The sequence below is a fragment of the Equus caballus genome, chromosome X (genome assembly GCF_041296265.1).
Source record: "Equus caballus isolate H_3958 breed thoroughbred chromosome X, TB-T2T, whole genome shotgun sequence".
Taxonomy (NCBI): Eukaryota; Metazoa; Chordata; class Mammalia; order Perissodactyla; family Equidae; genus Equus; species Equus caballus.
In genome coordinates this window covers 106,346,228-106,373,217 of record NC_091715.1, presented here as the reverse complement: position 1 = coordinate 106,373,217, position 26,990 = coordinate 106,346,228, and the positions used below count along the sequence as shown (strand labels likewise).

Genomic DNA, 26,990 nt, shown 5'->3' with positions numbered 1-26,990 from the left:
CACTCCACTTCACCTCCATATGGTTTCCTGAGTTGTGTTCTAAACCACAACTCTCCCTGACACTTCAAATCTTCAATAGCTCATCACCTAAACCCCAGTGCCTTCCAATGTCACACAAAGCCCTTGAGGACCTGGCCCCACGCTACAGCTCCAAGCATATCTCCCACTAACCCTGCCTGTGCCCTCCTCCCATCACTGTCCATCACCTTATGCTCCAGCAATGACACATCATTTACAGTTTGTCAGAGATGTTATGTTCTTTTACCCCTTCATACCTTAACCTATGTTGTTCCCTCTGGCTGAAATGCTCCTGTGCCCTGCTCTGTCCACTCAGCAAGCTGCTACGCATTGTCTAGATGGCTCATGGACAGCATGACCCACTGAGAGATGCAGCTATTCATCCCCAAACAGAGCCAACACAGTTCCTGACTGCACGGAACTTATAATCTAGCAGGAAACAAGATGAACCAAATAATCACACAAATGAATGTGATTGCAAGGTATGATCAGTGCTATGAAGGGAAAGTACAGAGAGCTATCAGAACATAGAATGTCCTGGATCAGCGTGTGGGTGGGTGGGTGTGGATGTGTGCATGTGTGACTAATTTGGTTTCAGAAGCTGGAGAGAGCTTCTTTGAGAAAATGGCAGTGGCTGACAAATAGAACGAGGGACCATTTGACCAAAGTACAGGCTGACTGGCTGGCTGACTGATGGACAGACTGACAGACTAACTGGTTCCAGGGCAGTCTGACTCACTGATGCCCTGGCTGACAAGCTGGCTTCAGGACAGGCAGAATGCCTAACAGCCTGATATACTGACTGGTTAGCTGCCTGGCTGGCTGGGCAGCTGGCTAACGGACAGATCGGAGGCTGAGTGACTAACTGGCTGATTGGCTTAACTGGCTGGCTTCACTTCAGTTTCCCCTCTTATTTCTTACCCCCAATATAGCCCAATGTCGGTAATAAAGCAGCACAAAGGCAAAATCTTGTGCACAGAGAGGACCAAGTGCATCCCCAGCTGGCTCAGCATAGCATATCAGGAGCCTCTCCTCTGCTTCCCCACACAGCCAACTGGGCCCCAGCACGGGCCAAATGCAGCTTGTAAAAGGAAGGCAGATGCGCTTTTTGCCAGCAGGGGTAAAAACCAAATCAAAGGCAGGCAAGCAAAGAGGGTGACTAGGTTTTCTTAGGAACCTTCAAAAACAACATTTTATTTTAAACAGGATTTTAAGCAAATAGGATGTCTAATGTAATACTTGTCCCTACAGCAAGCACTAGAGCAATAAAGTTCAAACATGAGAATAGGAGAGACACTGGGCCACAAGAGATCCCTTGGGACATTCCTTTGATGGTTTGTTTTACCCCCTTGTGTGCTTCTGTGGTAATGGGGTATGGCAATGGCCCAACGGTATCTCAGTGTCAGACTGCTGTCTCTTGGAGAAAGATACCTGCATACTACCTTACGTTCACTCCACTACGAGCAAGTAAGCTGAGGAGAAATATAACTAAATATGCCCAAGCCATCTTCAAATGCAAAAGAGAAAAGGAGAATGGAGCTGGAGGCATGGCCAGTCATGAGAAGGTACAGCAGGGATTAATCCGACATGCTTCAGCCCCATCTCCTTCCAAGGGTGCTCTGGGAGTCTGAAGGCACCCGGCACTTTGGGAGCCAGCTAGGGAGGGGACTGGCCCTGGGGTAATGTCAGCTCACTCTAGCATCCCTGAAAACAGGAGAAGGATGGGAATCCAGGGGGTCAGAAGGGGAAGGGTACAAGATGATGGTCCTTGAGTCCCAGGGGACTGGTACATTTGGATTCTTGCCTCCACAGCACTGGGAAAGGCTAATCGGGCATAGCCAGCCAATTTGGTGGGCAAGGCAGAATATCACATTGAGGCAGTGGTTCTCAGGCCCGGGGCACATTAGAATTACCCGGGAAGCTTTAAACACCTATATACCCCTGGCCTCACCCCTAGGCATTCTGGTTTAAATGGTCTGAGAGGAAGGGCCCAAGCATCCAGTGGTTTTTAAATCTTCACACATAATTCTAATGTGCAGTCAGAGCTGAGAAGTACTGATTTAAGGAAATAGTCTTAGTTTCACCAGGCCCTTCCAGGATATTCCCAGACCAGAGTGGCATATCTAGCGGGAAATGAGCCAAATCTGGCTTCTAACTTCCATGTTCCTTGTTAAGGAAATTCAGTCTTCAGTGTACCCTATGCAGTGGTGTGCTGGTAAACCGTTAACAACCAGCTCTCTGATTTGTAGTGTTTCCCTGGCGTATATACTCCCGCCATGGCCACTTCCAAGTTATCAGTGTGATATCACTGAAGGCAGCGTGGGGAGAGATGTGCCCATCTGGCTCTTACGCTCCTGTGCAAACTGGTTCCAGCACGACACTGACCCTAAGGATAGACTCTTACTGAGCCCAGGGAAGCCATTCTCCAGCAAGGAGCTTCCCAGACTCTGTCCTCCCAAATCCTTCCCATTATGTACATTTATGGAGAGAGGCACCCCTCAGTAACCACAGATACTGCTGATATAAAGCGCCTCCAGGAAGCCTTTCTTAATCCCCCAGCCAGAATTAATTTTACCCTCTTCTGTACTCCAACATGCTCTTGGTACCCTCCTACGGTACCTCATTCAGTATGCCATGTATTGGTGTACTTCTTTCTCTCCTATAAGACAGGAAGCTTCTTGAGGGAACAAGGAGCCATGTGTTTTCTTTTCGTTCATCTTTTTATCTCCCACCGGGTTTAGCATGCTTTCTAGCAACAGTAGGTTCTTACTAAAAGACTGTTAAATGGAAACCTGGATCTTTTTGCTTCCTCAATCTTCCTCTTTTCCTCCCACCACTATACATCACTGATCCTGCCTCAGCCACTGTATCTGAGAAGGGGCTAAATACCTCCCTGTCCATTTCAAAGGGCAATGACTTCTAACCAGTGATGCACACAGCAGACATCTCTGATTACAGATGCCCCTGATTTTATGTAGCAAAAGTTGCATGTGAGTAGACCATTTATCAACCAAACCCTATCTTTACTATAGTGTAGGAGAGCTTCCTACTTGAAGGAATCTTATGGTGTATTAGTTTCCTGTTGCTTCTGTAACACATTATCATGAACTTAGTGGCTTAAACAATATATATCTATTTTTTTTTTTAAGATTGGCTCCTGAGCTAACAACTGTTGCCAATCTTTTTTTTTTTTTGTGCTCCCCGAATCTCCCTAGTACATAGTTGTTTATTTTAGTTGTGGGTCCTTCTAGTTGTGGCATGCGGGACGCCACTTCAACGTGGCCTGACGAGCCATGTCGAGCGCCCAGGATCCGAACCAGTGAAACCCTGGGCTGCCAAAGCGGAGCACGCGAACTTAACCACTCGGCCACGGGGCTGGCCCCACAATACATATCTATTTTCTTACAGTTCTGGAGGTCAGAAGTCTGACACGAGTCTCACTGGGCTAGAATCAAGTGTAGGCAGGGCTGTGTCCCTCCTGGAGGTTCTAGGGGAAAATGGATTTCCTTGCCTTTTCTAGCTTCTAGAGGCCACCGACATTCCTTGGTTCATGGCCCCTTCCTCCATCTTCAAGGCCAGCAAGGTCAGGCTGAGTCCTTCTCACATCGCATCACATTGACCTTCTCTTCTGCTTCCCTCTTCCTCTTATAAGGACCCTTGTGATTACACTGGGCCCACTTGGATAACCCAGGCTAATCTCCCTAATTTAAGGTCAGCTAATTAGCAACCTTAATTCCATCCACAACCTTAATTTCCTCCTCCCATATAGCACAGCATATTCATGGATTCAGGGGACTAAGGCATGGACATTTTTGGAGGCTATTATTCTGCTTACCTCACACGACAAATCTTTTTACAAAGCAGAATCATTCTAATGTAAAGTGGATAATTCTCCTCTGGTTTTTCATATGCATTTTATCAATTGCCTAAAGTAGGGCATATCTGAACTATCTACCACATGATGGCTGCATCATCTACCTAACCATTCTCTGTTTCCCACTCAGCAAAGTGCAACCTTCTCCTAGCCCTCTCCATTCTCCAAAATGATCTCCCATTTATCCCCTAATGTATTCTCTCACCTCTCCACCCTCCCATGATTTGGACCCTCTGTGTGCTGCACACATAGCATCGTTCTTGAGTGCATTCAGGATACAGGCAGCGGGCAATAAGGGTTAGGTATGATAAGACGTGTGCATTGTATGTGCAAGAGAGGAATGTGTGTAGGGATATGCATCCACACTCAGTGATTCTATATGTTTTACATTCACTCTTTTTCATTACCACTGCGTTCCTCCAGCTCAGGCCCTGCCCTTATCACTTCACCCCCGCACTAGCACCATGATCCACTTCTCGCCTCCCCAGTATCACACTAGCCTTGCTCCCATACATCTGGCACACTGGTCCAAGTCAGCTTTCATTCTCTCACTCCTCTGCTCAAGGGCCTACAGTGGATTTCCACTATTCTATCACATTGCATCTAAAATCCTCGGACTGGCCTTCGAAGCTTTTAACCAGCTTGTTCTGCTCACCCCAATCTCTCCAATCTCTTTTCTCATTATTCTCCTCTCCAGCCAAGCAACTATGCTTATCGACCTGCACATATGGTTTGCTTATTTCTTTTTTTTTTTTTTTTCTTTTTCTCCCCAAAGCCCCCCCAGTACATAGCTGTGTATTTTTAGTTGTGGGTCCTTCTAGTTGTGGTATGTGGGACGCCACCTCAGCATGGCTTGATGAGTGGTGCCATGTCTGTGCCCAGGATTCGAACCGGCGAAACCCTGGGCCGCCAAAGCAGAGCGCATGAACTTAACCACTCAGCCACGGGGCCAGCCCCTGGTTTGCTTATTTCTATGCTTGCTCTCTGCCTATGAACACATCCCACTTCTCTCTGCTAATCCATGCCTATCACTTCAAGATCCAGCTTAAAACACTCTCTTGTGGGAAGCCAGTTCTGGTTAACCCTTTCCTGTTCTTTTGTTCCATGTTCCACATCATACTTATTTACAAAATTTACTTCATATTAACTTTTTTTCATTGCTGTTTCGCTTTTGAAAAAATTGCAGGTCTCATTTGTTGAGTACTTACTATGTGTCAGGCAGTGTGCTAAGACATTTTATGTTCATTTTCTCATTTAATCCTGAACGACAACCTTTTGAGAGAGGCACTCCACTTTGCAGTTGGGGAAATCAGGGTTCAGAGAGATTAAGATACTTTTTAAAGGCTGCACAGTTACGAAGTGGTAAAGCTTGGATTTGAATCTGGTCTGTCTGATTCCAGAGCTCCATACCTGTTCTGATGTTGTGTTATTAATGCAGGTCATGTGTCTTTGTGAGTCTAGTCTCCCCAGTAAGAGTGTAGCCCCTCCAAGGCAGCATTCATGCCCACAACTGAGGCTGGATTGCCACCAGAAATGAGAGTAGTGCTCCTCCCTCAGGCAACACCCACTAACCCCCTGCTTGGCCTAGTTCCTCCCAGAGCTCTGGTCCCAGAGATGAGTGGTTCTCAAACCTGGATGTACTACAGAATCTCTTGGGGAACTGAAAAATAAGTAAATCATGATGCCCAGGCTGCACCCCAACCAATGAAATCACAATCTCTGGGAGCAGGACCCAGGCATCTGTATTTTTAAAATGCTCTCAAGGAAACTCTATTGTGCTGCCAATGTTGAGAAGCAGCTGTAGAACACAGAGGGAGACTCAGTTGGAAAGCTGTTTTTTCTGTTTTAAACCCTTTCTATGTCTCAGGAAGCCACATCTCCCCTGTGTGTCTTGTCTTTCCTGCCCCCTCCCTACCTGTCCATTTGGTTTTTCACCCAACAACATCTGAGGAGGGCAGCAATCATTGGTTGAGGAAATGGCCACAAGCCAATTAAACATCAGCTCCGGGCAGGTTCCTAAACCAATGGGAATCCTGTGAATCACAGGTGGAAAATTAACATATGAAAGCTTTCTGGGTTTCACAAAGATAAAAATAAGGTAAATAACTTGCTCTTTTAGAAATAGCAAACACTCTACCTCTTAATCTGCTAACAACATCTCCCCCTGGGAAATCCTTTAAGAAAGGAAAGTTGCACCTCCTCTAACAGCTTCCGCCAGCTGGCAGGCAGGCCTGACCCCCACCCACACTGGTCACTGGGTGTTCAAACAGGAGAGCCATGGAGGGGGCGGCTGACCACGGCTACAAGACTGCACAGGCGACAGCTGCTTGCCGGTCTGAAGGAGCTGATCTATGGGAAAGGTTCTAAGGTTCTGGAAGGGTTGGAGTCTGAGAGGTGAAATGGGGACTAGCCCCTGCCTGCTTCTTGTCTTCCCAGGCCCCCTCGGTTCTGTCTACATACTCAGACACCTCCTTTTCCATGATTTCAAGTGTGTGTGTGTGTCTATGGCGGGGCTCCTCAAGTGGTATGCACATATCCCTTCAGCCTCTGGGGCAGCCAGGCAAGGCCCGGGGTGGCCAGAGTCTCCGGAGCTGATCCATTTACCCCAGTGTTCACAAGAATGTAATTTTCTGTGTGTGCGGCGACACAGGAAAGATTGGGAAGAGATGGCCTGGGGGTAGCTCCAAGTTCTCCAATTCCCCTGCCCTCTGTTGAAGACCTCTCGTGAGTTGATCTGACACTTCCTAGCCTTTCCTAGCACTGGCTGACCTTAATATGTGATCAAGACAGCATGTCCCACAGGGTTGAGAAGGGAAAGAAAGATGAGCCCAAAGGGGCCCAGGGTCTGAACCACTTCCGAATCACTGAACCTCACTTAACAGGCTCAAACTCTCTTTCTCAAATGTACGTCTTCCTCTGTTCTCAAGGCCTGTCCCGAGGGAGAAAGAGCCCTCAAAGCTGGCCTTACCTTGGCATCCATGATGCTGGTCTCCACCCGGGCCACGCCCTGGTTCTCCCGGAACAGCTGGATCTTGCTGATCTTGCTGAACTCGGACAGCACAGTGGTGAGGTTGGTTTTGAGGTCAATAACATGGCTGATGCCATGACGGGGTCCCACCAGGAGAGTGGTGGCCGACTGCTTCTCATCCTGGTGCCCAAGCATGGCAGGCAGCATTCAAAGAAAGAAGGGCAGGGGAGGTGGGGAAAGGAGGCAGGAGGAGGAAATAGAAAACAGGCAGATTGGACCAGTTCTGCTGGGAGATCTGGAAACATCTGGGGCTCAGAGTCAGGGCGGGAGGACAACCTTGAGAGAAAAATGATCTGGGACACCCTTATTCCTGGGGCAGGGCCCTGGATCATTGCTTTAAATGGAGACCTTAGTCTCAGTAGTAGGTTGAGTGAAGTGGACAGCAGAGGCTGGCTCTAGCAAAATCGTGAACTAGGTGAGGTTTGCTTTGGTGCTTTTGCAGCATCCTCTTCCTACCAAGCCCTGGGGACTTTCCATTTGTTGCCGCAGGCCTCACAAGGCCCCCACCCAGGGCTGTGCCTAAACAGTGGCATCCTGTGTTTGATCTTTACCAGCTCCCCCCTCCCACAACAGCCACTCAAACTTGCACTTCTCATTGGTGCCAAAAGCTCAACTGACAAAGTAACTCTGCCTAAGGTGTTAAGGGCTGACTGGGTACTTAATGTGGGGGAGGGGTCTCCCTTCCTAAGAAGGTATTTGTCCTTCAGTAGGCACCAAAGCAATCTGAACCTAAAGGAATGGCCTGTAAGAATTTCAGCAGTGGTGGGGACTTTTCTGGGGGTGGAGGAAGAGGGTAGCGGGCCTTTGGTGATCCTCAAATCTCAGCATATAAATAGTTATATTTGAGCCTGATGGACTGGATTCCCTCAAGTGGTCCTGACAGGCTCCTTGGCGCCATGAAGCCTGAGCCCTATGCTGGCCCATTCACTGTATTAGCATCACCCTAAGGAGCCTCTTCCATCTGCTATAGACGGTTTCTTTGATAAGCGGCTTTCTATCAGTGTACCCCACGAGCATGACAGCGTGTTCCCCAGAGCATGAGAAGCACCTGGATCCAATTAGCGTGATGATTTGAATTTCTTTTCACCACAGCTCACTAGGGTAAACTAGTAGAAGGCAAAGTCTTTAGGGGGGCCAGCTGTGCCCCGCCTGCCTGAGAGGAGGGGTTCTTCAGTGGAGGCCCTGGACAGGCAGGAGGAAGTATGTGGACTCAGGAAGCCTGGGGTGGGGGCTCTGGGGGTATGGGGAAGAGCAATGAAATAGAGCAGGGGTTGGCAAACTCTGGCCCCTCACCAGTTTTTGTACAGCCCATGAACTAAGAATGGTTTTTAGATTTTTAAAAGGTTGGAAAAAATTCAAAAGAACCATGTTTTGTGAGATGTGAAAATCACATGAAATTCAAATTTCAGTGTCCATAAATAAAGAGATATTGGAACACAGCCACGCTTATTTGTTTATGCATTGTCTACGCCTGCTTTCGCGCTACAATGGCAGGGCTGAGTAGTTGCGACAGAGACCCACATGGACTGCCTGCAAAGAATAAAATACTACTATCTGGCCCTTTATGTGAAAAGTTTGCTGACCTCTGAAATTGAGGAAAGAGGACACAAAAGGGTCATGCAGGGATACTAAAAATAAATATTGGCTCCTACTTTACCATTTTGCCAGAGGCAGGACCAGAGCACCAGGGGAGGCGAGAGGGAGAAGCAGGAAGAGGAGGAAAGACCTTTAGAAATACTCGCTGATGGAGAATGCTACCCTAAAGTTCTAATGGAGACCCTCCTACCCCCAACCCAAGGACAAAGGGCTCCCACCCCCACCACTGCCCTCACTGACCAGGCCCACAGTGTTGAACAAAACGCCTGTGAAGGTCGGAAGTTCATTCAAAATTCGAAGATACTGGAGCTTTGCCTGAATTGCAGAGCCCTGTGGAAACAACCCACCCCGAAATATGAGACCCCTGACTTGCACAGGAAAAGCAAACTCATGTTCTCAGGAAGGAGTGTCGACACCTTAAGATAGGCACTAGTCAGACTATTCAGCAAGCCGCACCGTGGCAGTGTGAGGAGACCCTTGGAAAAACAGCAAGAAGGTTCCAGTTTGGATAGCTCTTGCCTATAGCATCTCAGATCCCTTTCTAAACTTCTCCTGCCTCCTGATTTTCCTTCCTTAAGAAGTCAGCTTACTCATTTTGTTTTTGGGTTAATTCCAAGAGCTTTCCCTGACTCTGATACCCCACCTCATCTATACCTCTCTTGAGATCCCCAGTAGCCACGGAGGTACGGTCCATCCCCAGCCGGGGGTCCCACTTAATACCTTTAATCTTGAGTACCCCTAAGTCCCAAGCCTGCTCTTACTCTGGCATTCCCTCATAGAAAAATCTCTATCAGTGGTACCGGCATCCTCTGGGCATTCAAGCCAGAAACCTGGGAATCACGCTAGACTCCTCCCTCGTCCTCTCATCTGAGGGCCACCACTCACCAAATCATCTTGAGTCTACCTCCTAACTCCCTCTCTAACCTATCCATCTCTCTTCTCTAGCCCTACAGTCATTGCCTTGATGTGTCAGGCAATCCCGTGTCAGGGTGGCATTCAGCTTACCTTCAGTACTGACACTCCTTTCCCTCAACCCCTCCACACTGCTGTTAGAGGGAGCATCCTAAAACATATGTTTAATCACATCAGCTGCCTGCTCAAACCCCTCAATGAATCCCCCTTTCCACGGTATACAAGGCACTCCATGAATTGGCTCCTGCCAACCTCTCTGGCCTTCTCTCTTGCCCCCACCCCACCCCAGGCATGTTCCTTTCACTCTCTGTACTTGCCTGTGCTGAACTATTTGCATTTCTTTCCATGCACAATGTTCTCTCATATCCCTAGGTCTTTATACAGATGGATCACCCTGAGTGGGAAAGTCTTCCTTCCCCCAGCCCCAACTCATCTAGACAAATTCCTATCTGTCCTTAAAGACCCCACATCAAATGCACCAATTCCTGGCCTTTTCCACTTCCCTAGGGCTGGCCTGGGTGTTCCTCCTCAGGGCTTCCAGAGCACCCACGCCTGGCATACCATGTTGTGACTGACTGTCATGTTTCCCCACCATCCTGTGCCTGACTAGAGGGCGGAGACCAGGTCGTCTCCATCTCTGTTTCTCCAGCCCGAACACTGGGGAGGCTCAAAAAATGTTTGCTGAGGAGATGGTTAGGAGCATTGATACTCTCTGTTGGGAAGAAAATAATCTGATTAAATATGCACAGCAAGGTAGGAATGGCTTAACTCTCTGGGGAAATTTGCATCTTAAAAGAGAAGCTAGTTGGTAATGCAAAGAATCTGGAATGGGTGGAATATATGGGGGCGACTGTGTCCTGTGTCTACGTCTACATGATGATTCTAGTGCCTCTCACCACCCTCCTGCCTCCTGGGCAGGAAGTACAAGTAGGTTGAGCATTACAAGCCTGAAAAGGGCCTGCAGAGTCCGGGGAACAGGGAGGAGGAGTGCCTCAGAGGGTACCCGAGAAAGTGCAGGAGAGCACAGCAGTGACCTAAGCCCTCGACATACCGCCCAGTGACCAATTGTCCAGGTCAGGCCTTGTTCCACTGGGCTGGGCTTTTATCTCCCAGAATTCCCTATCCTAGGACTGACAAATTAGAAACCTAATGAGGGACAGAGCAGTCATTTCTATGGGAAACATGTGCTTCCCCAGGGTCCAGTGCTGTCCCCTCGGCAAGTGCTCAATCTGCACAGACTTAATGGGTGAAAACAATCTGAGGATTTTCTCCCCCTGCATCTTGGCCCCTTTACTTTGAGGACTCTGGGCTCTCTCTGTGACTGGTTACTAAACCGTCCCTGGGGGCGGTTCCGGCTTGGGGAAAACTCCTCTACACAGTCGTCCCCCATATCTAGCCAAGCTGGATGTGTACCCAAGTCAAAAACAATGGGGACGATCCCCAGAAGACCAGACCTGTTGGGAAACCACACAAGAGCCCCCCATGGACACTAGTGCTTGAGCATGGCACCCAATGTCCTACTCTGGGTACCTTGGTGCCACTGGAAGGATGTGTTTGGTGAGCCTTCAGTTGCTGAGAGAGAGATTTCCGGAGGTTCTTCTCTTTGATGCCCTGCAGGAGGGAGGGGGGAAGAAAGGGTTCCAGGCCCCACTCCTTCCTAAAAGCAGAAGAAAAGTAAGAAATTAGTGAGAGAGGCAAAGTAGGACAGAGAAAGGAAGATGGTAACGCAGAAACTGACTGAATCTGAGGCAGAGATGGAGGAGAAAGAGAAAAAGGGGCGGGGCAGGAGAATAACATTGGCCACAGTTCCCCGGTAGAAGCTGTAGCTCAAGGGCATCATGGTCTAGCTGTGAGGAACTCCAATTCTCCCTCTCTTCCCAGAGCTAGATTCCTGAAAAGCATAGCACAGTTCCACCATTCACCTTCTCCCTGCACAGCTACTTGCCCCCATCCCTAAGGGCCCCGGCACAACTTACTCTACATTCTTGAGTGAGATCTTCTGACTAGGTCGAGTGGCTGAGACAGTGATATAGATGTGGAGGGCAGCAAGGCCCAAAAGCATCTCAGGCTTAGGGTCCATTCCAAACCGTTCTCGGATAACATCATTCCGACTCTGTGAGAGAAGGCAGTCCAAATCCATCAGTTAAAGGAGACATTCCCTCCATAGCCCTTGATCTACTCCCTTACATCCCAGAAAAGAATCAAGGTGTCAGGGAGACATTCTAGATCAAGGGGAGGAGGAAGGTTCTGCCCTTGGAGAGGAGAAAACAGAGGAACCTTGGGTCTCAGATACACTGTTTACTTCATACAGCAGATACTCGACAGCCTTCTTCTCAGTGACAGATGCACACAATGGCAAGGCACAAGTGGGCAGACTGTCTAGGTCATTGCAAAAGTGAGACATGACACCTCTCCCTTTCTTTCCTACTGTTACAAGAGAGCTTTCTGCCTTTTCTCGTGGGCCTATACTCACCCCCCAGCCACATGAGGCTCCTCTACTAGCTCAGATGGAAACAAAGGAAAGCAGACATTGGGAGGGGCTCTCTATAGCGTTCTGGCCCAGAAGCACAGGGTGAGAGATGGATTGCAGGGATTGGGCAGATATTCTGTTCCTTGGGGTCTGAAAGTCAAAAGCAGGGATGAGTCAGTCTTCTCTATCCTAAAAGGGGTTCCCTGGACTACTGGCCAAGGGTATGATAACTCCCAAACCCTGAAGGTCAGAATTCCAGCTATCAATGAGTCAACCTTGGTTAGACCAGTTGCCCATTGTGTTGAGGTGAAACCAGGATGAGCTATGGTACTAGGGAGCTATAGTGGTATCACTACAGAATAGGAGAGAGTGGAAAAGGAATGCTTCATCAATGATCATCTATGTAGAAAATGCAATGGAATCTACAAATAAACTACTAGAACTGAGTTAGCAAGGTTGCAGGATATAAGATCATATACAAAAACGTATTTCCACATGGTTGTAACAGACAATCAGAAACTGAAATTAAAAGTCAAAACCATTTACAATAGCACCAAAAATATGAAGTAATTAGGGATAAATTTGTCAAAATGTGTGAAAAAAATGTACACTGAAAATAGAAAACACTGTTGAGAAAAATTAATGACCTAAATAAATGTAGACAGATACTCTCTTTATGAGTTGGAAGGCTCAATATTATTAAGATGTCAGTTCTCCCAAAATTGATTTGTAGATTCAACACAATCCCAATCAGAATCACAGTAGATTTTTGGTATAAATTGACAAGCTAATTCTAAAACTCACATGAAAATGCAAAGGACCTAGAAAGGCCAAAACAACTTTGAAAAAGAAGAACAAAGATGGAGGACAAGCACTACCTGATTTTAAGACTTATTATAAAGCTATTATAATCAAGAGTGTGATTTTGGCATAGAGACAGATAAGTAGATCAATGGAATAGAATAGAGTTCAGAAAAGACCTACACATATATAGACAACTGATTCTTGACAAAGATTCAAAGGCAATTCAGTGGAGAAGGGATAGTCTTTTCAACAAATGGTGCTAGGGGCCGGCCCGGTGGCACAGCGGTTAAGTTCACACGTTCTGCTTCTCAGCGGCCCTGGGTTCACCGATTTGGATCCCGGGTGCGGACATGGCACCACTTGGAAAGCCCTGCTGTGGTAGGCGTCCCACATATAAAGTAGAGGAAGATGGGTGCAGATGTTAGCTCAGGGCCAGTCTTCCTCAGCAAAAGGAGGAGGATTGGCAGCAGTTAGCTCAGGGCTAATCTTCCTCAAAAAAAATAAAATAAAATAAAAACCCAAATGGTGCTGGAACAATTGGATATCCATATGCAAAAAAAAAAATGAACTTTGATTGATACCTTGTGCCATATACAAAAGTCAACTCGAAATGGATCAAAGACCTAAATGTGAAACCTAAAATGATAAAACTTCTGGAAAATAGGAGAAAAATCTTTGTGAACTTGGGTTATGCAAAGATTTCTTAGATAGGACACCATAAGCACAATCCATAAAAAAACAAATTGACAAATTAGACTTCATCAAAATTCAAACTTTTGCTCTGTGAAAGACACTGTTTAGAAACTGAAAAGACAAGCCAGAGACTGGGAGAAAATAATTGCAAATAACATATCCAACAAAAAACTTGTATCCAGAATATATAAATAACTCTCAAAACTCAATAATAAGAAAGCAAACCACCCCAATAAAAAAGTGGCTAAAAGATTTCAACAGACACTTCACCAAAAAAGATGCATGATGGCAAATAGGCATATGCAAAGATGTTCAACATCATTAGTCATTAGGGAAATGCAAATGAAAACCACAATGAGCTACCACTGTACACTATTAGAATGACTAAAATAAAAAACGATACTGACAATACCAGGTATTGACAAGGATGTGGAGAAACTGGGACTTTCATACGTGGCTAGTGGGAATGTCAAATGGTACAGCCACTTTAGAAAACAGTATTGGAGTTTCTTTAAGAAATTAAAGAAAGACAGATCTACCATATGACCAAATCATTCCATTCTTAGGTATTTACCCAAGAGAAAAGAAAGTATATGTCAAACAAAGACTTGTACATGAATGTTCATAGAAGCTTTATTCATAGTAGTCAAAACCGGGGAATAACCCAAATGTCCATCAGCAGGTGAACTGATAAACAAATACTGATACATCCATACCATGGAATACTACCCAGCAATAAAAAGGAATGAACTACTGACACACACAACAACATGGATGAATCTCAAAATGATTATGCTGAGTGAAAGAAGCCAGACCAAAATGAGTTTCCATACAGTATTATTTCATTTATATAAAACTCTAGAAAATGCAAAGTAATCTATAGTGACAGAAAACAGGTCAGTGGTTGCCTGGGGATAGAGGGAACAAATTACAAAGGAGCCTGAGGACACTTTTGGAGGTGTTGAATATGGTCAATATCTTGATTGTGGGTGACGGCTTCATGGGTATAAACATATATCAAAACTTATCAAATTGTCATTTTCAATATGTGCAGTTTGCTCTGTGTCAATTAGACCCCAATAAATCTGTTTAATAGAAACAAGAAGGAATACAGCTGAAGTCCATATCATCACGAAGGGGAGAGAGAGGGTGGACATGGTCTTGTCACCAAATTCCAAAATATTTGAACCAAGATGATCTCTGGAGGCCTGAATGAAGAAATTTAGGGCAAAGAAAATGAGAACTAAACTTATAAAATTCATAGAAGAACCACAACTCATTGCCCCCTAGAGTGCTGATAAAGGAACCCGAGGCTGTTTGAGAAATGTTAACATTTTAGAAGGGGCAGAAAGGACAACCACAACATCTCATAGCTCATCTCCAGGTATCTCTATCAGAGACATCATCAGAGATGAGTTTTGAGGTTTTTTCCCTTTCATCAAGCACTCTGTATGTCCTATGGGCACCTAAAACTCAACATGTCTCAAAGTGAACTCATCTTTTCCCAAACCTATTCTACTACCTGTGTTCCCTAACTTTGGGAATGATACCACTTTTCCCAGACACTCATTGAGTCAAAGCCTATCAATTCTACTTTTTAAATATCTCTTGAATCCCATCCCACCACCACCATCACAGCCATGGTTCCGGCCCCCATCATTTCTCTTGGGGGTAACTGCAGTAGCTCTCTAGCAGGTGTGTTTCCTCGGCACTATGTGATCTTTTGAAATCACTCATCTGAGTAGGCTATTCACCTTTCAACATTTCTGGGCCCCCATACTACAGCAGAATTTCTTTACCTTGGCTGTGCATTAGAATCCCTTGAGAAATTTTTAAAATATCAATATTTGGACCCCGCCCATACAGATTTTGATTTATTTGGTCTTGGGTGGGGCAGACCATTTTCTTCAAAGCTTCTCAGATAATTCTCACATGCAGCTAGGGTCAAGACACACTGCCCTAAAGCAGTGGCTCCCACACACCATCAAGCATCAGAAGCCTCTGGAGGGCTTGCTAAAACACAGATTGCTGGGCCTCACCTCCAGAGTTTCTGATTCAGTAGGACTGGACTGGGGCCCAAGAATTTTCATCTCTAAAAAGCTCCTGGTTGATGCTGATGCTGCTGTTCCAGGGACCACACTTTGAGAATTGCTGCCCAGCCTAAATCAGTTTAAAGCCTGTGCTTGCCGTGACCTATCAGGCCCTTTACCATCTGCTTCCGGTCTCCCCTATTCCATTTCCTACTGCTCCTTACTTCACATTCTGTCCTCCATCCAAAGTAAGTTATTCATAGTTCTCTCATCATCGCATGCTGTTTCATGCCACCAAGGCTTTGAAGACGCAAGTCCCTTTGCCTAGAATGTGCCCCCTCCACTCCATCTCTGCACACAGCAAACGTCCACTTATCCTTTAAGGCTAAGAGTGTGCATCTATCACTTCCTCTGTGAAGCCTTCACCATGCCCCTCCCTTGGAGAGTTCACAAACTGCTTCCTGGGTGCCCCTACTGCACAATGCCATCAACATAGTGCCTGTCACACTGTCTTATATTTACCTGGGCACATATCAATCTAGGAGCTCTAGAAAGCCAGGACAGTTCTTTGTTCACCTTGATTGCCAGCACCTAGCACAGGTCCTGGCCCAGAATAAGTACTCAGCAAATGTTTCTGGATGAATTAAATAGGGAATCATCTCCTTACTGGATCTGGGCATTGGGGGTTAGGACCCCCTGTTACCCAAATCGGCTTGTTAAACCTGGGGATCCAGTAATGGTGCCAGAGTTAATGAGGTTGCTTGCTCCTGAAAACTGATGAGATCTGTCCTGACAAACAGACAGGACCTTGAGCCACAGCCAGCTCAGGTCACCAGGCCAACCAACTTGGCCCTGGTCTACGATGGTAGCAGAAAGGGAAAGGGCCTTCAGAGCTACCTGGAGGTTGGGAAAACTTACATAGTGACTTCATTGTGATGGCAGAACAGCCTGCCTGCTTGTTTGTCCATTGGTCTGTCTGTCTGTGTATCCCCAAGCCAGACTCTACCTGGATATACAGGTACTCGAAAGCAGCGGGATCCCGACGCAACAGCTCCACAGGGTCTTTGGGAAAGAAGCTTATCCGGAAGAGGCATTTCATTCCCTGATAGTGTGTCCGCTGCACCACCTGAATCGCAGGGATGAGGGGTGTGAGGAAAAGAGATCTGGGATCAATGGCTAGGGTGGTGGGAACCAGCTTGGGGGCTCTTCAAGGCGGGGCTTAGGGAAGAGCTAGGGTGCTATTTCCCACTCTGTCTCCCGCCTGGCTGATTCTAGTTACCCTTGGGGGAAAGTAATGAGGAGCCAGGTCTTTCGGCCCTTTTGACCCAAAGAGACTAGAATTTTCATATCATTTATCCAGGACATGGCCTTTTATGAACAATCTAAGGCCCAAGACACTACGTAGGAAGAGAGGGCCCCTGGGAAGTTCTCTGACTCTTTTCTTTCTGTGGGGCTAATGCCTTTACCTTGCAGAGGGGCTCAGCTTCAAGCAGAGTAAGTTGCTGATTAGAAGCCAAATCAAAGATTTAAAATCTCTTTTGGAGGTATAGCTGAAACAAGTTGGCAATATTTCAGTAACTGCTGAAGCTGGCATGGGTAATGAGAGTTCATTATACAATTCCTTCTACTTTGGTGTATGTTGGGGATTTTTTGGTAATAAAAAAGTTTAAAATCCAATTTGGAACAAGAGACTAATTGAATCCAAAAGTCTTCTTGAGGGGCGAGGAGGTATTCAGGCCTCCCTCCAGGAAGGACACCTACAACCTTCTCTTCATGGGAACCTGTGAGTCTCTGGATGGCATTTGGCTGAGAGGTAAAGTTGAAGAATTTTTCTTTCCTAAAATCCTTTCATTTTTTTGTGTCTGATTTTGGTTTTTGTTTCACTTCTATTAGACACTGCTCCCTAACTGTCCCTCTCCAACTCCTCTCCTCCCTCCCCGGAATGTTGATTGACCCTGGTTGCTTCTCTGACTCTTCTGGGTGCTTCACTCTTGGTGACGACTAACTATCCAGCAATCCTGGATTCCCCAGCCTTTTTCCACATGGCAAAGGCGAGGATGATAAGACGCTTTCTCCTACTCTGCCTTGGAAGTTGATGTGGGTGACATGCTGCCCATTCTTGGCTCCACTCAGCCCATTCCAAGCCCGTACTTGTCCAGCCTCACTAGTCTCACTAGACTCCACTCGCTGACCCTTCCACATGACAGCCTTCATCTGAGGGCCAAGCTTCCTCTCGGAGGCAGAAAAGTCTAGCAGGCAGGGCTTCCAGGAGGCAGGAGAGTTGACACTGTTCTTCTACTCAGCATTCTGGGAGCTTCACAGTGAATCACTACCCCACACTTTTCCCAATAGAGACCAAGACTAGCAATCTTCATGCCCATTTTAGGTCACAAGGGATGGTGCCAAAAGCCCTCTGGAGGTGGGTAGAACAGAGCTTGATTGAGAACTGTGACTTCTGGGAACTGGTGGAGCATATTATTATGAATTTTCTAGAAAGAGAGTGCCTGGAGTCCTCTTCTCTAGTAGAGGCCACATGCAAAGGTATCAAGCCAGGACAAAGGAGTTACTTACATAAGCCAGGGGCTGCTTGTCCTGGAGAAGCAGGAACTTGTGGTTCTGTTCTGGCCCGGCATACTCCAGGACAAGAGCAAAGTGCTCAATGTACCTCAGGGAAAGACGGTCCTGTAACGTCACCATCACATCCTGTGGAAGAAAGAAGAGCCTTGACAGGGAGATCCATTCCAGCTCTAAGCTACTCTAAACACCAAACATGGGAGAGGGAGACTGAATATCAAGAAAGATAGACCGGGGGTAGAAGGCTGAGGCTGGTAAGGAGACACTGGCCTTTATGGTGGCCCAGGCACTGTGCTCCAGGATAAGGAGAGTGACCCATCAGTGCTGTTCAGAGGCCTGGGCCCTGGGGAACACAAAAGGAGCAAGGGGTGGAGGAGGGTGTTTCTGAACTTGGCCTGACCAGGCATATGGCAAAAGAAGGTCACAGCCCACCCTCTCTCCTTCCATTTGGCAAATTATTTCCTAAGTGCTTACTAAGTGCCAGGCACTGTACTAGTTCTTCTCTCACCTTCTTCTATGAGTCACAATGTTCATTCTGGTTTGTCCATCAACTTAGCAATTAACAAAAGCAAAAGCCACAATTGTGTACTTGAAAAGTAGACTATTTCTGGATTCATAATCTAAATCAAATGACTTGAGTTACTGGCAGAATGTTCATTTTTGATCGTAGATGGCTTTTAGAGATGATCAATTTAGCAACTTGAAAAATGTGTCCAGGCAAAGGAACTATGTCACATGTCTTGTGTACAGTCATAAATCTGACTACTTCTGGGCTCCGTCTGCTCTGCTGCCCTACTTTTAATATTAGGGTGTCTGGAAACATATCCATGGGGGCTGCCCAAATGTCAGTTTTGAGACTTGTGCCGCCTATTTGCTGTGACTTCAGCGTACACTGGGCTCCAGTGTGTGTGTGTTCATGGAATCAGCATCACTCAGCCCCCAAGGGCTGCAAAGAGGCAGGCTTGGGAATGAGAAGCTCCCTTACAGCCAGGCTTGCCAAACAACCCCCTCAGTGAACATTAAAAAGACGCTTAGCCATTCAAATGTTAGGCTGGAAACTGGTGGGTAGTTGAGAGTATCTCTTTGTATTATCCAAGTAGTCACAGAGGCGCCAGTGTTGCTGGAACTCTGGCAGGGACAAATGAGGTTTTCTTTGCAGTTCGGCTGCACTGGGATCGTGGACGGCCAAGCTGGCGATTGCCAACTGGCGTTACAAGTGTAAGGGCCCCATGCCAAGGCTGTCAATTCACCCAGGTACCTCTCTGAGACAAGTGGCTTGGAAGCCTGTCCAAGTTCCAATGAACAGTCAGTGCACCCCCCTGAAGTCAGGGTGAGATCTCAAGCCAGGGGACATTGCTGTCCTGGAAGGCTGGGGCTTCCTGGAAGGCTGGGGCTACCTGGAAGCAACAATGGTGGTGACATTGTGAAGTAGGAGAACGCTCAAAGAAGCCTCCAAGGGGAAAGAGAGGAGTGAATTCTCCAGTGTGGAGACAGATCTACAGTGGGCATACCAACCCATGAATACAAACCAAGGAGGATTCTGATACGGAGACATATCCACATCTGGAGGAGGGGCATTTGGACATCCCTGGGTGGCCTTGTTCCATTTCCAATGCCTCTCCTATAAACTGAGACCTTCAATAGCCAAGAGACCATCCCAGGGCACCCTAAGGAGTGTGTTTTGGTCCTAGGTCCCCCTAGGATACCCACCCAGGCCTAAGCCTTCCAAAGAAACTCAGTTCAATCAACACGGGTTAGACACACTGATTTGCAACTCGGGTGCTACTGGCACTTTGGGCAGGACAATTCTTCATCATTCACGGACTGTCCCACTCCCCGCAAGACACTTAGCCTCCCTGACCCTGAGACACTAAATGGCAGTGGCATGCCAAACAGTGGGGATGACCCAAAATACCCTCAGACATTCCCAAAAGCCATCTGGGAGGGGGCAGTGCTGAGCCGAGCTGAGAACCACTGGCAAGGCCAATTCTGAACACTGGGCAGCATTGGTTGCATGGAAACATTCAATCTGGGGATAGCATTCTCTTTCTGGAAAGAGTCCAGAAGAAGCATGAGTGGCTATTTCTGTCCCAGACCAGAGTTGAACCTGGGGGTTAACCATATCATCGCCTCTCCTCCTCAGGACTAAGGGAATCACTACAACTTTTAGATGCCTGGCTGAGCCATTAAGAATCACAGCTCAGTAACTGCTCTTCCTGTGAAAGGAATAGCCAAAGGGACTGCTGCCTGACTTTTCAAATCTTGGTTCAGAGCTTGAGATCTCGTTGTTATTTAAAAAGCAAGACACGGCTAAGCTAATCCCCTGAGAGATTGTGTTTGTTGATTTCTGCGTGTAAACTTGCATAGGTGTTATTGTATCAATATAAATCACTTTTGCTTTATAAATTGTTTAACGATCTTCACATTCCTCAGCTCCCAAGAGTCTTGAAGGACCCAGCATAACAGGGACACAAAGCAGTTCACAAGTAGATGCATGCACATGCACACACACTCGCATTTACAATCACTAGCACACAGCTGGGCACACAAATTTCCCCCACCATCCTGATCCGAGGATTGTGTGTTTTGAGCAGGAGCTCAAAGGCCACCTTGCTCCAGCAGCAAGCAGCTGTGTGCAGACTCAGGAACCTGAAGACCAGCAGCTGTGTGTGATCTAGAGAGGGTAATGCTGACCTGAGAGAGGAGACTCTATATGTACCTTGACAGTGGTCCGGCCATCAAACGTGAATGACTTGATCTGCCCATTTTCTAAGAAAACCTTCAGGACATTGGGGATGAGAAGAAGAGCTTCTTTCTTCATCATTTTCTGTGAACAGGCAGGGAGAGGACAAGGAGAGGGGCTCATTTAGAAGGAGGAGGGAAGCCAAAGGAGGGATGTAGAAAGGAAGAGCGAGGAGCAAGGGAAGGAGACAGGGAGCCAAAGGTACAGAAGGACAAAGAGACAGAGGAAAGAGAAGATCAATGATAACGTTACGTGGAGACCAGAACCAAATTCTCCTCGAAGATATTAGGTCACATCAAAAGTTCACCCTTCATTTGATGTCACAGCACACCTTCATTCCACTGTGGCTTAAAGCTCCAGAGCTTAGAGCAGTGCTTGGCCCATAGAGACCACCACATACTGAAGGGCTGACAGAAGGCCTCCTCAGGAGCCCGCCTCACTCACTTGCTCTTATCTCCTGTCGCCTCCCTTTCCACCAGGCCCTTCGCACATGGAGATCACCTCCACATCCGTACCTTTGCTCTACCATTCCCCCTCCCTCATAGCATCCTAGGTCCTTCCTGGCCTGGCCCCTGCCTACTTCTCCAGAGTCATGTCTTGCTATTCCAGATACCCACGCTGCTCTTTCATGCCTGTAGACCTCTGACAATTTGTCATTCACGGACTGTCTCCACTTCCTGCAGGACGCTTAGCATCTGTGACCCTGAGACACTAACTGCCAACAGCATGCCAAATTGATGGGATGACCCAAAACACCCTCAGGCACTTCCAAAAGCTCTCTGAGAGTAGGCACCACTGACTCTAATTGAGAATCACTGGCAAAGCCCATTTTTGACACCTGATAACTCCTTAGCAAAAGTTTTCCTGGCCCAGGCACTTTTTTTATTTATAGAGTGGTGCATGCTAAGTTCTCAATAAATATCTGTGAAATAAAGACTGTTCCCTCTGCCTTCCTCTTCCCCTCCTTGGCAAACTCTTACTCACTCATCTTTCAAAACCCAGCTTAAATATGAATTCTGCAAAGGCATGTTCAATATCGTCAGGTACTTGGACCTGGTGTTCCCATGTGTTCCTACAGCAACTTGCAGACACCTCTCTCAGTGCTCTTATCATATTTTTGAAGATGTTTGTCTTTCACAATCAAATGGTGAACTCAGAGTACAATGACCATGTTCTATTCAATCGTTGTAGTCCCGACATAAAGCAGAGTTCCTGGCTCACAGTTGGTGCTTAATAAATGGCTGCTTAATATATGAGCAGTAGGTGCTTAATATGTGCTTCCTTGAATGATTAGACTCATCAGGAGAATCCAACCATTTCCCTGGGCCAACATTATCAGTTCTATAGGAAATGAAAAGCTGCATAAGATGGCCAGATTCCTTAATTCAGTGGGCATTCACTGAGCCTCTACTCTAGGCCCAGCACTGGACTAAGCCCCATGAGTACTATGCCAGAAACAGAGGACCCAGGTCTAGTCCTACACTCTTGTTGTGATGACCTCACACACATGTGTAAATCCACCAGAGAACAATTATAAAACCAAAACAAACCAACAAGTATAAGATAAACTTGTTAATTTCCTATATGAGGCGAACTGGATTTTGATTTTGAAGGAGACGGTCGGTGTGGACTATTAGAAAGGCCAGAAGAGAACAGTCCAGATCTAGGGACTGTCATAGACAAAGTATGAAAGCATGAACAAGCAAGTCCTCCTGGGTCAAAGTGTGGCTAGCAGGAGTGGGGAGCTAGGAGTCAAGCCATGGTGGGAAGTGAGGGGATATAAAGTTGAAAGAGTGTGACCCCCTGGTTCTCTCCCTAATCCCAAGATGCCTCGCTCCTGCCAAGCCCAGAGGCCCCTGTCCCCAGGCTGGTGATGCTCAGCAGTGGTAGGTTTTATTTAGCACACTCAGTTGGACTCAGATAATTACTTAATTGATTTTGTTTAAAAATAGAGTCGGCAAGGAACACCCACAGGATTTATTTTTGCTCTGGCTGCTTAAAAAGCCCTGAAACACAAAGGGAAAGTGATGATAGGACAGCCTTGGAGTCACCTGGGCCTGGATTCCCCCCGGTCGCAACCAATGGTGAGGCTGCTATGGTCCACACTGGTGGCGGTTGTGAGGGGGGATGCTGTTTTGTTATCAGGTAACTTCCTGAGCACAGATAGAGTGGGAAGATTGATGCTTGTCTCCCTCCCAGACCAGAGCCTCACAGCACGCCTGGTAGCCTGTCCAGGAGCAACAGAAGTAACCCCAGGTGGGTCCTAGCTACTCTGGGGCATTTACATTCAGATTGGTCTGGAGTAGGGGCTTGATTCCACCTGTGGTTAGTTGTGAAGTATAGCGAGGAGAGTCGTGGTGGAGGCAGAGGAGAGTGGGGAAGGGAGAGAAAAAGAGGGGAGAAAAAAGGAGGGGGGAAGAGGGGGAAGGGAGGGAGTTCTTCACTGGGTGGCCTGGCTTTGGTTGACTACCGTAGTCCCCTCTTATTCACGGTTTCACTTCCTGCGGTTTCAGTTACCCGTGGTCAACTGTGGTCTGAAAATATTAAATGGAAAATTCCAGAAATAAACAATTCATAAGTTTTAAGTTGTGCGCTGTTCTGAGTAGTGTGCTGAAATCTCGCACTGTCCCACCTGGCACATGAATTATCCCTTTGTCCAGCGTATCCACAGTGTACACACTACCTGCCTGTTAGTCACTCAGTAGTGGTCTCAGTTATCAGATCCACTGTCATGATATCGCAGTGCTTGTGTTCAAGTAACCCTTAATTTACTTACTAATGGCCCCAAAGCACAGGGGTAGTGATGCTGGCAATTCGGATATGCCAAAGAGAAGCCCTTAAAGTGCCTTTTTTTAAATGAAAAGGTGATAGTTCTAGACTTAATAAGAAAAAAATTGTATGCTGCAGTTGCTAAAATCTATGGTTACTTTTATGACAGTATATTGTTATAATTGTTCTATTTTATCATTATTGTTGTTAATCTCTTACTGTGGCTAAATTATAAATGAAACTTTATCATAGGTATGTATGCATAGGAAAAAACATGGTCTATATGAGGTTTGGTACTATCCATGGTATCAGGCATCCACTGGGGGTCTTGGAACACATCCCCTGTAGGTAAGGGGGACTACTCTACTCTGTAATACTGAGATGAGATAGGTTGCACCTGTCTGTACTTTATAAATTCAAGTCACACTTTCCTCTGGGTTTCAAGGGCTCAGGACACAAATGTCCCCTTAGTGACTTGGACCTCAGGGTCTGCTTGACCCTGATCTGCAGGGACTCCATACTGCTCCCTTTTCTCTCTGTCACCACCCCAGCTTCTCTTCAACCTCGTCTGCTAGGACTGACACGAAATTCAATCACCAATTATTTAGATTGCTTACCCAGTGAGGCCCTGTAGTCCCTTGGGCTTCACTGCCTTCCTCAAACAAGGATGGAGGAAGGCCTGGGCTGAGTGTGGGGATGAGAGTCAGGGAAATAGAGATGGAAGACACCTGTGTCCTCTATCTCTTCTGAGTGGCTCTGCCTCAAAGAACTAGGGAAGAGCCTGGCACTCCACTGATGTCCCCCTCAGGCTGGACCTGCTAGCTCCTCTCAACTGCAGCTGTGCCTCCGGAGAGCCCAGCCTGCAAGAGCCTGCAAAAGCACACAAATGCCTGTTAACTTGGCTATCCTCACCCTACCCCTACCTCCACGGGATATCGCCAACTTCCGCAGATTCCTGGGAGATTCTGGGCCATAATCCATGAATGCTTAAGACACATCTTTCTGCTCTCCACCTACCTCTTCTCACTTGCTTATCTAGAGCAGACAGCTCAGCTCATGTAAACCACACAAAGCAGTGAGAAAACTGTGGGCTGGCCATGACCCCCCAAATTGGCAGCTATATGGCATGAGCTGCCAAGCATCACCTGTTCCTTGAAACCATACCATCCAGTGATGGATTCTATACCTTCTCAATCTGAACCATCTGTCCTGCCAACATGACTGTGAGGTATCCAGTGATGGGGAATAGGTCTTTATTTTGCATCCCTTGTGGTGCTGGGAACACAGCAGGTGCCTAATAAAAGCTTTGCGACTTAATGAGAGTCTGTATCATTTTCCCTAGGCTGCTTCACCCTTCAGTGCACGGTCTTCTTCAGTCAAGACATGGAGGTGCAGGATCACTTCAACGTGAAGAGGGCTCAATTTCACCAGCCACTCTTTTTCCAGATCTTCAGAAAACCACTATTTCCTTCCTGCTTCTATCAAGTAGCCAAAAGATGTCTATGGAGCACTTGTTCTGAGTGTAAGCTACTGTGCTAAAGATGGAAATTTCTCTAAGCACCACGAGGATCCTGAGTGAATTGATATGTATTCCTCCTCCCCACAATGCCCAGGGCCTCTCTGGACGCCACACACCCCTCATTACCCACCCAGAGCCCTGAGGTCCCCCTCCAACCCCTTCTTAATGCTGTCCACTCTGGGGAGCAGCAGATGAGCAACTACTCCAGAGGGAGACCTCCAATGGCAGGCTGATTCTGGCCAAGGGCCAAGGAAAGGGAGCTGAAGTTGCACTTACTGCATCTGTTTCTCCAACTGCCACCTGCTCAGAAAATCGGACCTTCACGGGATTGGATCTCAGCTTGGCCTTCTTCGCAGCACTGATGAAGGCAGATTTGGGGGACTGGAAAAGAACAGAGGGCTGGTGAGTTCTCCATCCCTGGGAGAAACCTGACCTTTGCCATGTGGGAGTTAAGATGTCTCAGTACAGGTACACTTTGCCTTACTGATCAATAAGTCAATAAATAAGTATTGATTGCATACTAGGTGCAAGGCAATGTGCTAAGTGCTTCCTTGTATGATTGGTATGTTCTGAAAAAGCTGGGCATGAATCAAATTTGGGTAAATTGCATCCTATTATTAATGCTCTAGGCCTAGGGGAGTTTGCGAAAATGCTTTAGTAATAACATACACTGAATTTTTATATATTTGGTTTTCTTAATGTGAGATATACCTAAATGGTGGTTTTTATTACATCTGAATACAAGTATCTCAAAGGATTTGTAGAAATGATCTTATTCATCTCACAGATATGCCCTGCCCCTCAGAAGGAGGCTCATAGAAAATATTATTTTAGATGTGGGAGAGAGGAAGCCTAGCACTCCAAAATGATTTATCCACAATTTCTACTCTATTGAGGAATAGACGCGTTGCGGATTTTACCCCGGTGTCCTGACATTCTAGTCCTGGGCTCTCCACCACTTTGTTCATCCAATTCTATAAGAAACACCCAAAGAATCGGCTGGGTTCTCTAATTCTTGAAAACTCTCCCACAAATTCAGCAGGATGAATGGTTAGCAGATGCTGGAAACTAAGTCTTTCCTGGGTGCTCCTTGGATTTAAGGAAATGGGAGTCCTGGTGAGGGGCACCCTCATGTCTTCAGGGGCACTTACTCATTCATGTGACAAATTTGGGGAGGGCCCACTATGTGCCAGACACTGTTCTAAGTGATGAGGGATTCAGCAGCAAACAAGACAGACAAAACTTCCTCACCTCAAGGAGCGTCCATTCTAGCAGGGATAGACAGACAATAAACAAATATCTCTTAGGCAGCAAATAAGGACTTATGAGGACAAATTTAGCAGGGTAAGGGATCACATGAGAGAACGAGCGGGTGAGGGTGGCAGTGATGGGGGTGTTCTTTAAGACAGGATGGGCAGGGTAGACCTCTCCGAGGAGGTGACATTTAGGCAGAGACTTGAAGGAAGTGACAGAGAGACAGCCATGAGGATACCTGGAGAAAGAGCCTTCCAGGCAGAAAAAAACAATAAAGGCTCTGAGAGGGGAGTAGGATTGGGGTGCATGAGGAGCAGCAAGGAAGCCCAGTGTGGCCAGAGCAGAATGACGGCGGGAGGAGCCCGAGGGGCTGTACTCAGAGAGGTAGCGGGGCAGTGGGTCACGTAGGGCCTTGTGAGCTGTGGCAAGTATTTTGGATTTTACTCAACTGGAGAGTTTTGAGCAGACAGGGTCTGACTTGCATTTTTAAAAGGACACCTCTGGCTGCTATGTGGAAAAGAGTTCAGGAGGGTGATGGCCAAAGTAGGGGGACCAATTAGGAGTCTACTGCAATAATACAGATAAAATATGATGGAGGATTTGGCTAGGATGGTAATAATGGAGATGATGAAAAGTGAGTGAATTCCAGATATACTCTGAAGATAGGACTAAGACGATATGTTGATGGATTGGATGTGGGAGGTGA

The 26,990-nt window shown here is 46.8% G+C and overlaps 1 protein-coding gene across 20 annotated transcripts in view; it reads right to left on the bottom strand.

The window, feature by feature from the left end:
• Nucleotides 1-26,990, bottom strand: part of FRMPD3 (FERM and PDZ domain containing 3) — a 126,604-nt gene that overhangs the window by 19,089 nt on the left and 80,525 nt on the right. For 14 of the 20 annotated variants that reach the window (XM_070258153.1, XM_070258143.1, XM_070258149.1 and 11 more), the window contains 8 exons: nt 25,307-25,411; nt 20,719-20,826; nt 17,997-18,128; nt 16,432-16,551; nt 11,405-11,541; nt 10,959-11,085; nt 8,757-8,846; nt 6,861-7,040 (listed from right to left, as the gene is read on the bottom strand). In XM_070258153.1, coding sequence (XP_070114254.1) covers nt 6,861-7,040; nt 8,757-8,846; nt 10,959-11,085; nt 11,405-11,541; nt 16,432-16,551; nt 17,997-18,128; nt 20,719-20,823 — 891 coding nt within the window. In that variant the 5' untranslated portion in view covers nt 20,824-20,826; nt 25,307-25,411. Of the gene's footprint in view, nt 1-6,860; nt 7,041-8,756; nt 8,847-10,958; nt 11,086-11,404; nt 11,542-16,431; nt 16,552-17,996; nt 18,129-20,718; nt 20,827-23,212; nt 23,277-25,306; nt 25,412-26,990 lie in introns of all 20 variants that reach the window. The other 6 variants (XM_070258150.1, XM_070258158.1, XM_070258156.1 and 3 more) reach the window with 2 other exon arrangements.